The 12989-nt window shown below is 43.6% G+C and overlaps 1 protein-coding gene across 1 annotated transcript in view; it reads left to right on the plus strand.

Annotated features, from left to right (window-relative positions):
• The window catches only part of BCKDHB (branched chain keto acid dehydrogenase E1 subunit beta), a 377387-nt gene that overhangs the window by 22559 nt on the left and 341839 nt on the right, over nt 1-12989 (plus strand). The window contains exon 2 of the mRNA XM_073626854.1: nt 5617-5694. Coding sequence (XP_073482955.1) covers nt 5617-5694 — 78 coding nt within the window. The remainder of the gene's footprint in view (nt 1-5616; nt 5695-12989) is intronic.

Consider the following 12989-nt stretch of genomic DNA (forward strand, 5'->3'; position numbering starts at 1 on the left):
CATCCCTATTAATACTAACACTCCTTCCACTTCCAAACTTCTTAGCCTAACATCCTCCTTTGACCTGAAGCAGTGTATACATGCTCCAATTCACTCAGAAGGCAATATCCTTGACCTCGTGTTCTCCCACCTTTGCACTCCATGCAACCTCTCTAACTATCCATTGCCTCTCTCTGATCACCACCTTATTAGTTTCACTCTCTCCCCCTTTCCTTCACCTCCTCTCCCTCCAACCACCTTAAAGTTACCCGCAGAAACCTACGTAATCTCAACCCTTCTCTTCTCTACTCTGCTATCAACAACCTCTACGACAAAATCTCACCCCCATCCTGCACCAACCTAGCCACTTCTGTGTACAACGCTTCACTTCTAGCCTCACTGAACTCACTGGCCCCCCTCACTACACACAGAATCAAGCCCAGACCCCTTCAACCTTGGCAAACAGATGATACTAGAAGTCTGAAAAAACGTAGTCGTGCTCTTGAGCGCCTGTGTTGTAAGACTAAGTCCCAGAGAGATTTCAACCAATATAAATCTGCCCTCGAAAAATACAATTCCAGCCTCCTCTCTGCCAAGCAGACCTATTTTACCACTCTCATTAGCAACTTATCATCCTGTCCCCGTCAACTCTTCTCCACCTTCAACTCTCTACTTCGTCCTCCACTGCTTCCACCTGCCAACTCACTCACTGCCCAGGAGATCGCCAATCACTTCAAACAGAAGATTGATACTATTCGCGCTGAGATCTCTGCTGTGCCGACACCCTCCACGCTCACAGGCACAATCATTATTTCCCTCTTTCAACCCCACCACTACAGACGAAGTTGCTAAACTACTTGCTAATGTCCACCTTATCACCTGCCCTCTGGATCCTGTTCCCTCACAAATGCTACGTTCACCCTCTGGCCCTATGCTACACTCTCTAACCCACATCTTCAATCTCTCCCTCTCTTCTGGCATCTTCCCTAACTCTCTAAAACATGCACTTGTCAGACCCATACTTAAAAAGCCCTCACTGGACCCATCCAATCTTAACAACCTATGCCCCATCTCCTTGCTCCCCTTCTTATCCAAACTCCTCGAACGTCTGGTCTACAACTGACTGAGCGTCCACCTCACTGATAATGGCCTTCTTGATCCCCTTCAGTCTGGATTTCGTCCTCAACACTTCACAGAAACTGCTCTCCTAAAACTAACAAACGATCTACTAACGGCCAAAACCAATCGACACTATTCTGTACTCCTACTCCTGGACCTCTCTGCTGCCTTTGATACGGTTGACCACCCCCTCCTCCTCAAAAAACTACACTCCTTTGGTCTCCGTGACTGTACACTTTGCTGGTTCTCTTCCTACTTATCCAACCGCACCTTTTAGAATTTCTTATAACTCTACCTCCTCCTCCTCTCTTCTTCCTTTCTCTGTTGGGGTCCCCCAAGGTTCTGTTCTTGGACCGCTACTATTTTCAATCTACACCACCTCCCTGGGTCAATTGATAGCCTCCCATGGCTTCCAATACCACCTCTACGCTGACGACACCCAAATCTATTTCTCTACCCCTCAGCTCACTCCCTCTGTCTCCTCACGTATCACTAATTTACTCTCAGATATATCAGTCTGGATGTCACACCACTTCCTCAAACTCAATCTAGCCAAAACCGAACTTATTTTTCCTCCCCCATATGCCTTTTCCCCTGATCTCTCTGTCAAAATCGATGGCACAACTATAAGCCCTTCCCCACATGCCAAGGTTCTAGGTGTAGTCCTAGACTCTGAACTCTCTTTCAAGCAACACATCCAATCACTGTCCAAATCCTGCTGCCTCAACCTCCAACATCTCCAAAATACGCCCCTTTCTAACCAATGACACAACAAAGCTCTTAATTCACTCCCTGGTCATCTCTCGCCTCGACTACTGCAACTCCCTTCTCATTGGCTTACCTCTACATAGTCTATATCACCTCTTCAATCCATTATGAATGCCGCTGCCAGACTCATCCACCTTACCAATCGCTCTGTGTCTGCCACTCCTCTCTGTCAATCCCTCCACTGGCTTCCGCTCGGCCAAAGAATTAGATTCAAAATTCTAACAACTACGTACAAAGCCATCCACAATTTCGCCCCCAGCTACATCACTAGCTTAGTCTCTAAATACCAACCTACTCGCTCTATTCGTTCCTCTCAAGACTTCCTGCTCTCTAGCTCCCTCGTCACCTCCTCCCATGCTCGCCTCCAGGTTTTTTCCAAAGCCTCTCCAATCCTATGGAATGCCCTACCCCAATTTGTCCGCTTATCTCCTACTTTATTAGCTTTCAGACGATCCTTGAAAACCCTTCTCTTCAGAGAAGCCTATCCTACCCACACCTAACAACTGTATTTTCATTTTTTCCGTCAGCTCATCCCCCACAGTTATTACCTTTTTTGTTTCCACTTGACCCTCCCTTCTAGATTGTAAGCTCTAACGAGCAGAGCCCTCTTATCCCTCCTGTATTGATTTGTATTGTAAGTGTACTGTCTGCCCCCATGTTGTAAAGCGCTGCGCAAACTGTTGGCGCTATATAAATCCTATGTAATAATAAAAAAAAAAATAATTTCCTCTCCCTTCCTTCTATGGCGGAGATTTACTAAGGCTCCATTCACACCTAGGCGATTCGAATCGTGGGCCGAACCGCCACAATTCTGCCTGCGATCAAAAATCACGGCATGCATTTGCAATGCCATTACTTCTTAATAGCAGTGCAATTTTGCCACGATAAATTTTGTCGCAGAATGCGAAAAGCTTGTCGCTCAAAAAGGAACATTAGCTTCTTTTGAGCGAGAGCCGAGGTGTGTATGGAGTCTTAAATTGGTGCACATGGAATCTGGTGCAGTTGTGCATAGTAACCAATCTGCTTCTAGTTTTTATAGTCAAAGTTTAATTGAACAAGCTGAAGTAAGAAGCTTGCTAGACTGCACAGCTGCACCAGATTTTTAGTCTCCAGTTTTATTAAATCGACCCCATAGTGTTGATGGGACAGGACTGAAGGTATTTCTCCCCAATGGGCACATGTGAAAAAAAAAAAAAATTGATAGGGGTTTTGGTACTCTTTCAAGAAAAAAAAAAAAAAAAAAAAAAGTGTTGGCTTTAGATATCTTGGCTATGCTATTAATATTGAAGGTCTTATTTTATTTGTAATGTTTTATGTATTGGAGAAATCAATTGAATGCTTAGAACCTGATATTATGTTGGCTCATTTTGGTTCTGGTTGGAGCTCTCCTTTTTAATGATTCAGGTATGGCATCTACTATCTGTAACCACTTATCCATGAAAAAAATAATTGTAATAACTGAGAAGATGTATAGAAATACAATCATTATTTGAGTTTCCTATAATGACCACTCTCCTCCCCTTCCTTCTCTCTATTAAACATTGATTATTGTGGGAACTTTGGGAGATCTACACTTAATTTTATACTGTGCCTAAATTTTCAATCTCACAATATCTGCTCTTTTGAAAATGCTGTGTGCCAGGCTCTCCAGTTGGTAGATCTTATACCTGTATCTATTCCTTATATGTAAGGTAAGGTAAAACATATAAAAAAAAAGCGTTTCCCATTCTGTGTACCAATTTACAGGTGGTAACAGACTTTCTTGATAAGACGCACCACTAATTCACCAACTGCAAAACTAAGCAAATTTATATCTCTTGCTATATAGGAGTTAACGGGTGCAAATTGACTTGTCTATTTTCTATTTTTGCAAAATATATGGAAATATAAAGATCAGTTCTCTGTATATATCTACTTTTTTTTTTGCATGGTATTTGTTCATTTACTCTTCAGCCATGCACATATAGTACCTGCAGACTAGAGCATCCAGCAGCGTAGTTAAGGTAACAGGGCTTGGTAATTTTCTGTGTCACAGTGACACACATTGAATACGTTAAGCTGCTTTTATTAGTAACCAGGTTGCTAAGACCTTGTTCTGTCAAGTTTCTGAGTCAGTGATAAGCAGCTGGGACATTAACAGTAGTTCTGAATGTTTAAACATTTGGAATGCCATCAACTGCATATGTTTTTGTATGTGGGGGCAAAACGGATTTTCACACACTGGTCTGAGTATTCTATTTTATAGATTGTAATAGCTGTTTTATTACATTGTTAATATTGTTTTTGCTCCTGAAAGTTGCAAGAACAATTTGGCTGACCTTGCTATAATATGTAAGGTCTGCTTATTTTTTAAACACTGGCTTTTGGCGAGATCCTAGATATGCTGAAGATCCCAAATTTCATGAGAAGAGGCTTTTGCATTGTGCTGGTATATCCCTCTCTGAGACATCACAGGAGAGGATGGATATCATTAGGGCAGGAAGATGCCTATTCTTAAGGGGGGAAAATGTTTTATTCTGGTCGCACATTTTGCACAGACTGCACTCTTGGGTGCATTAGAGGGATATTAAGAGCTCACTTTTTATTTTCTTTCAACAATAAACATGCTCTGATCAGTGGTTTTGCACATAGCAGCCAAACACAGCAATGTTTGTCTGCTGCCAATGAGGATGGAGAGGCTCGGGAGAGCGGCTGCTCTTATGCACATTTCTGGATCCAGATGAGACCTGGGCGGGGGGGAGCTGCTCACAGCAGAAGGTTTTAAATGCTATTATATCTGAATTCAAGAACAGCAATTTAATATATTGCATGTTACCAGTCTTTGTGTAGTGGTTGCAATAGTTTTCTTATTTGAGGCTTTTCCTATGTATTTTTACCTGGGGTTCCTGTCCTAGGGTGACCACACCTACTTACTGTAATGGATCTATGGAGGTTCAGTGTTGTCTCCCTAGGACAGGACCACAGAGGGGGATTAGGCAGGACTGATGACACTGGCTGGAATTTTAGTGCTGCACAGGAAATAATGAGCACACTTGATTTCTAAGAAAATCATCAGGAATTTTCTGTACTTTTTTAGTGTGTGTATGTGTGTGTTTTTGTGTGGTGTGTGTGTTTTTTTTTTTTTTTTTTTTTTTTTTACCTAAAAAAAAAAAAGCCAGAACAGAAGAAATGTTGCACTTCTTCTTGCAGAGATGTACCATGGATATGTTTGTTTCTCCCTGAGATACCTTTTGAGGATATGTCTCATGTACATGCCCTGAAGGATTTAAAGTCTATCCAAACCCAAGAACAAAATGCAACAATGCAGTTTATCCCCCCTTTTTTTGGCTGAGTACTTTTACAGTACAGAAAATACCCACTGCTTTTTGATCGAAATCCAGCATTCTTGTACAGAATTCTTCTTGTACACAATTATCAGCCTTCCTAGCTATCTCCTATGAATTAAACAAACCCCTTCTGTTTATGTAATAGTGAAGAGGAGCGATGAAAGGATTTGTAGTCTAAATAAGCAGAGCACCCTGCTTCTATGATGCATTTTTATACTATATTTTAGCTTTACAAAAAGCATAAAAAGTAAAATAATTCCGGACTTTCCCACTAACCACAAGCATTGTGCAACCTACTACTCACCATGATGCTAGAGTTGTCACCTCATCTGGATAAAGCATATTAGTCACTCTCGCATATCGGCCTATTGGTGATATTCTAAGTAGCATTGTTTCTCAGCTAATGTTTGTGTTTTTCTTACAGGTCCAACACAAAAAATGAATCTTTTCCAGTCTGTGCAAAGTGCATTGGACAATACCCTATCCGGAGATCCAACAGCAGGTACATTGGCAGACATGTTGCACATCTTGAAACACAATGAACCAAATTTATGTTTTACTGTCAACACTGTTCAACCATCGGGGGATCCTCTCCCCACACTCTGTCAAATTTCAAAAACCACATGCATCTTTCAATCATAGGAATATGTGAATGAAGTAACTACACGTCCCCTCTTCCACAGTGGCGGGCGGCTTGTAATCTCAATGAACTGCAAGGAAGATTGTGAGCACTCTCATAATTCATTGATGCTTCCAGACTGAATGTTTCCAGATGGCTAAGGACAGCCACAAATATATATGTTATTACAATATACATATATTATTATTTCCCCTAATCTTCTTTTAGGACAGTCACCTGAGACCTTGGCTCCTCCCCTCTGTAGGAAACACCGCGCCAGCCCTCTTTAAATTTCATCCTCTCCTTCTGACTCAGTTATTTGTGTTTCCTCCAGAGGGAGACACCACCTGGAACCGAGCCAGGAAAGCTCAGGCAGAAAGTCCTAAAAGGGGGCAGAGGAGGCTCTTTGGTCAGGCCAGGTAAAACTTACCTGGTGAAGATCACCATCCCTGAGGGCAGGTGTAGGTTGGGAGGGGGGGGGGGGGGGGGGACGGCTCCGGTTTCACTACTGAGTGTGGTAGATGGAGTTGCAGGCCCAGTCAGCGATTCCGGTCCCGCAGCAGCAACGTGCAGAGACCCCCCCCCGAACGGAAGCCGGTTGACGTAACGTCCGGCGAAAGGGGTGGGCACTTCCGGTTGACCCGCAGCTTCTGATGCGGGATGCTGAAAAGGAGCCAGGCATGGGCCGGAGAGGGGCAGCAATTGCTGTGGAAATGGGCCCTCAGGTGTCAGAGGGAAGTTCATGGGGCCCCTGGTGAGGCAAGCCCACATGAAAAAGGCTGCACACCTGCAGTTTACTGAGGGGGGATGTAAAGTAATTCTTTAATACCTGTGGGGTTTTTTTTCGTCTTCCAGAACAAAACAGACAAACCCAGACCCCCTAATGGCTCTAAGAGGAGGTGCCACTCCTGTAAGACTACACTTAGGGACTCCTGGGGAAAAACACTCTGAGAATGTATTAACAAATTAGTGCAGGAACATACCACTGAGCAGGGCAGTGAGCTAGCGGCATCAGTAAAGGAACTTTCTAGTACGTTAGAATCCTTTAAAACCTTATTTGAATGGTTTCAGATCCCACAGCTTCAGACTGCTCTTTCAACACAGCAGGTAGCGTTACCAAAAACGCAAGTATTACTATCCACTAGTGCAGGTCCTCCAGTAGTCTCCAGGGAAAAGGCTGAGGAGGAGCCAGCACAGCCTCTGGCTCCCAAGAATCAGAGGGAGAAGCTCTGGAAGAGGGTTCCAGAAAACCATCCTGGTACAAACTGTCACTGGACGAGGTGAAAAATCTCTTGGGGGGGGGGGGGATGCGGCCATTTATACCACACTGGGTATGCAAACAGAAAAGAAACCCCTATCTCCACATGACCAAATGAATGAGGGCCTAGGACAGTTATGGCGAACCTTGGCACCCTAGATGTTTTGGAACTACATTTCCCATGATTCTCATGCACTCTGTGGTGTAGTTGAGCATCATGGAAAATGTAGTTTCAAAACATCTGGGGTGCCAAGGTTTGCCATCACTGGCCTAGGAGAACAAGAAAATACAAATTTTCCAGTCCACGAGGTTTTAGTAGAGGCAATAAAGAAAGAATGGCAGGACCCAGAAAGGAAACACTTTTGGAAAAAAAAAAAAAGCATTAAAAAGGTTTCCATTTACAGATGATCCGATGTTTGGAATAAGACCCCAAAGCTAGACGCAGCTTTCTCCCAAGTCTCGAGGCACACAGACTTGGCCTTCGAGGACATGGGGGGTCCTGTCCGACGCAATGGACAAGAGGATGGACTCCCTCTTAAAGAAGTTGTGGGACTCCTAAACCAGCTATGGCAGTAACTGTAGTGGCCTGTAACATAGAGTTTTGGCTGACTCAAATACAGGCCCACACTGAGGAGGCAACTGCAAAAGAGCAGATTCTATCCTCTTTCCCCATGCTCCTTTGAGGCATCGCTTATATGGCAGATGCATCAGCGGAATTGGTATGGATGGCAGCCAGATCCTCTGCCTTATCCAACTCTGCAAGAAGAGCCCTATGGCTAAAGACGTGGCAGGGGGACTGTGCATCTAAAGCCAAACTTTGTGGGATCCCATTTACAGGGACTTGCTGTTTGGACCAGGGTTGGAGAAAGTGTTGGATTGCACGGCGGACATGAAAAAAAGCATTTCCGCTGAAATGTAAACCAGCCTCGGGACAGCCCCAGCAAAATAAAAAGAGGCAAAGGGGGACACAAAATCCCGCTTTAGAGCACCCAAGGCCGAAAACCAAAAAAAACTTTGGGTACAGAGCGGAAAGGGCAAAGGAGGGGCAATTTTTCGTCCTCCTGAACAAGCCCGCAAGAAGCAATGACAAACCAGTCACGATGGGGGGTGGGGGGGGAGAGACTGGGGGCCTTCCTCTCACAATGGAAAAAGATATCCTCCAATCAGTTCCTATTGAGAACGATAGGAAACGGGTATCACTTGGAGTTCTCAAGATCACCCCCAAACAGGTTTTACATCACCGAACTCCTGAAAAACAAAGAAAAGGCCAGAGGATTATCGAAACCCATAAAAGAACTTGGGGAAAACAAAGTCATGACCAAAGTACCAATAGAAGAAAGAGGTCAGGGCTTCTACTCCCACATATTTGGGGTACAAAAACCCCTTGGGAAAGGTCAGGCCGATACTCAAACATCTAAATCTATCTATAATCTACAAAAGATTCAGGATAGACTCCATATATTCAGTAAAGGCTCTATTACCTCCAAACTGCTATATGGCTTCCCTGGATCTAAAGGATGCTTACTTACACATCCCGATGGCTCAGTTACCAAACGTTTCTAAGGTTAGCAATGTGAACAAAGGAAACCATGTACCTTCAATTTCAGGCTCTACCCTTTGGCCTTTCCTCTTCGCCCCGAATTTTTACAAAAATTTTGGCGGAAGCCCTTGCGACACTTCGAGTCAAGGGCATATCCATCATCGCCTATCTAGATGATCTTCTCCTCTTTGCAAACTCTAGCGTGAAATTACTAGAGAACCTGAAGTACACACAGGCATTCCTAGAAAATCTAGGTTGGTTAGTGAACATAGAAAAATCCAACCCAAACCCCACTCAGCAAATAACATACTTTGGCTACGTGCTAGACTCAGCTCAACAAAAAGTTTTTCTACCCAGGGAGAAGATACAAAAAATCCAAGAAAGCGTTGCAGGCCAATCCACCATGCTCAATAAGGCGAATAATGTCAACATTAGGATTACTAACTTTGGCAATCCTGGCAGTACAATGGGCAGGTGTACATTTTCGGCCCCTACAGATGTTCATCTTAAAAGCATGGTACCGCAAACAAGAGTCCTTAGAAACACAGGTTCTGATACCAACACGGGTAAAAAGGTCCCTGTGGTGGAGGAGATCAGAAAATTTAAACACAGGACTGATGTGGGTCCTGCCAATCACCCGACCAATAACTACAGACGCAATCGGCGTAGGCTGGGGAGCACATCTAGGCTCCCGGATAACACAGGGAACTTGGAAAAAGGAAGAGATGACGAGATCATCCAATTGGAAGGAGATGAAGGCAGTACTTCTAGCACTTCGATCCTTTCAGAAAGAACTGAGCGGTCATCACTTACAGGTCAGGTCCGATAATTCATCAGTAATCGCCTACATCAACAAGCAGGGGGAACAAGGAGTGGAACCCTGTGGACCCTTGACAGAGGAAATCCTAAACTGGGGAGAGAGAAAAACGTAATCTACTTGTCAGCAGTACACTTAAAAGGGGAACTAAACAAAGTGGCAGATTTCCTCATCAGAAAGAAATTGAGAGAAGGCGACTGGGTATTAAATCGGGAAGTTTTTAAATGGATCACGCAAAAATGGGGAACACCTCAGGTGGACTTATTTGCCTCAGAAGAAAGTATAAAGGTGCGGGCTTTCTTTTCCCTGAAAAGGGAAGATGGAGCGCTCGGGGTAGATGTGCTAGCACAGAAGTGGGGATTCAACAAATGCTATGCATTTCTCCCAGCAGTGCTAAGAAAATTCCGTACAGAGAAAACGTCACTGATTCTCATTGCACCACACTGGCCCAGGAGACCATGGTTCTTTTTGCTCAAAGAACTTGCTGTAGAACCCCCTTGGTTACTACCAATCCAGAAGGATCTCCTCTCCCAGGGCCCAGTGTGTTGTCCCCAAGTGGAAAGGTAGAACCTGGCCGCTGGGCTTCCGAGGAGCAGCTGCTGAAAGCGAAAGGATTCTCAAACTGGTTAATTGACACACTGCTCAAAAGCAGCAAAATGGAGACTCGCACCATTTACCAGAGGGTATGGAAATGTTTTAACAAATGTTGTACAGAGAACTCCTTTAAAACACAAAGTTCAGTGGCAGTCTTCGTGTTCCTGCAGAGTGGAGCAGATAAAGGTCTAAGCCTCAGCACATTGAAAAGTCAGGTTTCAGCACTGTCCGTATATCAGGAAAGGAAAATAACCTCCAATCCATGGATAATTAGACTCCTTAAATCCTTGAGCAGGCAGAGACCGATACAAGGTCTGGCCTTCCCAAAAATGGGACCTGTCATTAGTGCTACAAACTATGACAGCGGACCCTTTTGAACCACAGGAAAATTGCACTTGAAGATGCTGACACTTAAAGCAGTCTTCTTGGTAGCGGTTACTACAGCCAGAAGGGGGTCTGTGAGATAGAGGCCCTATCAATCAGACCTCCCCTTTTTTTTTTTTTTTTTTCAGATTTTCCTGGATCGCTTAGTTTGTAAGATGGATTCAGCCTTTTTTGCCTAAAGTGCTCTCAAAATTTCACAGAGGCCAAGATATTGTTTTGCCTTCGTTTTGTACAAATCCTTCCAGGAAACAAGAAATTTAAGTTCCATATGTTAGCTGTCAGGAGGTGCGTCCTACATTATTTAGATGAAACAAAAGCCCTTAGACAGATTCCTTATTTATTTTAATTCAAGGGCCAGGAAAGGGCACAAGGCCTGAAGACGCACCATAGCCAGGTGGCTAAGAGAGGCTATTGGCCAGGCTTATACGTTAGGAGGCATGCAGATCCCAGAGGGTATCAGGGCACACTCCACGAGATCAGTGGCAGCATCGCAGGCAGAGAGAGCTGGAGCAAGCCGGAACAGATCTGTAAAGCGGCAACATGGTCCAGCTTTGCCACTTTTGTAAGAAACTATAGGGTGGACCTTTGGTCTGCAAAGTATCAGAACTTTGGATGCAAGGTCTTACAAGCCAGAGTCCCGTCCTAAGGGTAAGTGCTCGATTATCTTCTCAGGTGGCTGTCCTGAAAGACGATTAGGGAAAAAACAAAGTTACTTACTGGTAATGTTCTTTCCCAGAGTCTTTCAGGATGGCACAGGTACCCACCCAAATGAATAAAATACTTTATTTCCTTACAGGAAATGTGATATAGTTTGATTGTATCATATGTTCTTGTGTCTCCCCAGTGGACTGGAGGTGCTCTTTAAAGAACTGAGGAGCCAGCAGGGGAGGAGGACATTTTAAAGAGGGCTGGCGCGGTGTTTCCTACAGAGGGGAGGAACCAAGGTCTCTCAGGTGGCTGTCCTGAAAGACTCTGGGAAAGAATGTTACCAGTAAGTAACTTAGTTTTTCTGTTAGGGCACCTTTTTAAGCAGCTCAAGCTGCAGGACATCTGAGAAGGGTTATAAATGATCTGTCTCTATTGGAGGCTGGTAGATCTCCTCCATTTAGAAAGTCTCTGCATTTCCCAGCGTATAAACGGTTCGCATGGGTGCATGTACAGTATGTGTTTCACATACAATCATTTCATGCATAACACCCAATTAGATTTGGCCTACGCTTGAACCCTAGGGTGACATACTCTGCTTGTGTGACTCCATTTGGAGCGGTCATTTTATTTATTTTTTTCAGTTACCAAAGCATTTTTGAGGTACAGTTACTGGATGAACACTCTACACATGGCTATACACTTTCAAGCATACTTTGCAATACAAAATAGGGATGTTTATTTCACACAAATTGCAGTACATGTTTAAGCTGGCCAATTGCGTCAGTTTTGTACAATATTCCCTGGCATTCATAAAGAACGCTGTCAATTTTGTAGAAATTTGTCTGTGGTAGTACAACAAAGGTTGGAACTTCTGGAAGATCCACGTACATGTCGGAATCTGTTGCAACTCTGATACAGACATCTCTGGTGCGACGTGGTGAAGTTGTACAGCAACAAAGCTATTTGGAGCTTGGAGAGCGATGGAAATGGATCAAACATCTGTGACAAACTTTTCTTCTGGAACAGAATTGTCTCAAAAATATGACACAATCAACAATTTACGGTACTTCAACATAGAGGTCTTATTAATCTCCACTTTCCCAAATCATCTTCCAGAACAGCTACTTGTTTAGGTTCGCGAATATGGCGGTATTTCTTTATGCAATTGTCAACCACTGTGCCATACCGTAAAGGTCTGATGACTACTTCATTTTGTGGGACGCATCAGTGCTAACAATGAAAAATGTTGCAGATTTTCATGCATTTGCACAAGGCTTCCTACTACATCCATACTACTAGAAATGCATTGCAAATGAGTTGTGTAATGGTCCTCAATTACATTTTTTTTTTTTTTTTTTTTTAATAACACTGTTCGCTCCAGTTCACAGTAGACTGTAAACTTCCTGACATTGCCAAATATATGATGACTACTGCAGCGAAGTTCCTTTCTATATAGATAGCTTGTTATTAAATACAAGCTATTAGGTTCTATGCGCACCTGAAAACCCAATAATGCTGCGTGCAGCCTACCATAGAACTTAGTGGCTGTAGGTATATGCTGGTACTTTGTGTAAACGCATGCATATGAACATGCTCCTAGATGCAGACAGTCTGCGTCTAGGGTCATAGGGCGTACATGTATATGTGTTTTTGCACAAATGCTGATGTATACCCATATACAAATATTGATTCCTATGCAAAGCTTGTATGCAGTATGTGTTGCTCCTGGGTGGGTAAATACACTTCTAACTTTACATTCTACAACCCCAGGCATTCATGTGTATTGGGGACCTATGCAACATTTGAAAATACTAGCCGAAGTTTGTCTCTCAAACCTTCAAGGATAGATATCACCTGGTAAAAATCTCTCCAGTTTCGTTGTGTGATTTGTACTACCATGAATCAAACATCTGGATGGGATCATTTAAATCAGTGCT

The sequence above is a fragment of the Aquarana catesbeiana genome, linkage group LG04 (genome assembly GCF_042186555.1).
Source record: "Aquarana catesbeiana isolate 2022-GZ linkage group LG04, ASM4218655v1, whole genome shotgun sequence".
Lineage (NCBI taxonomy): Eukaryota > Metazoa > Chordata > Amphibia > Anura > Ranidae > Aquarana > Aquarana catesbeiana.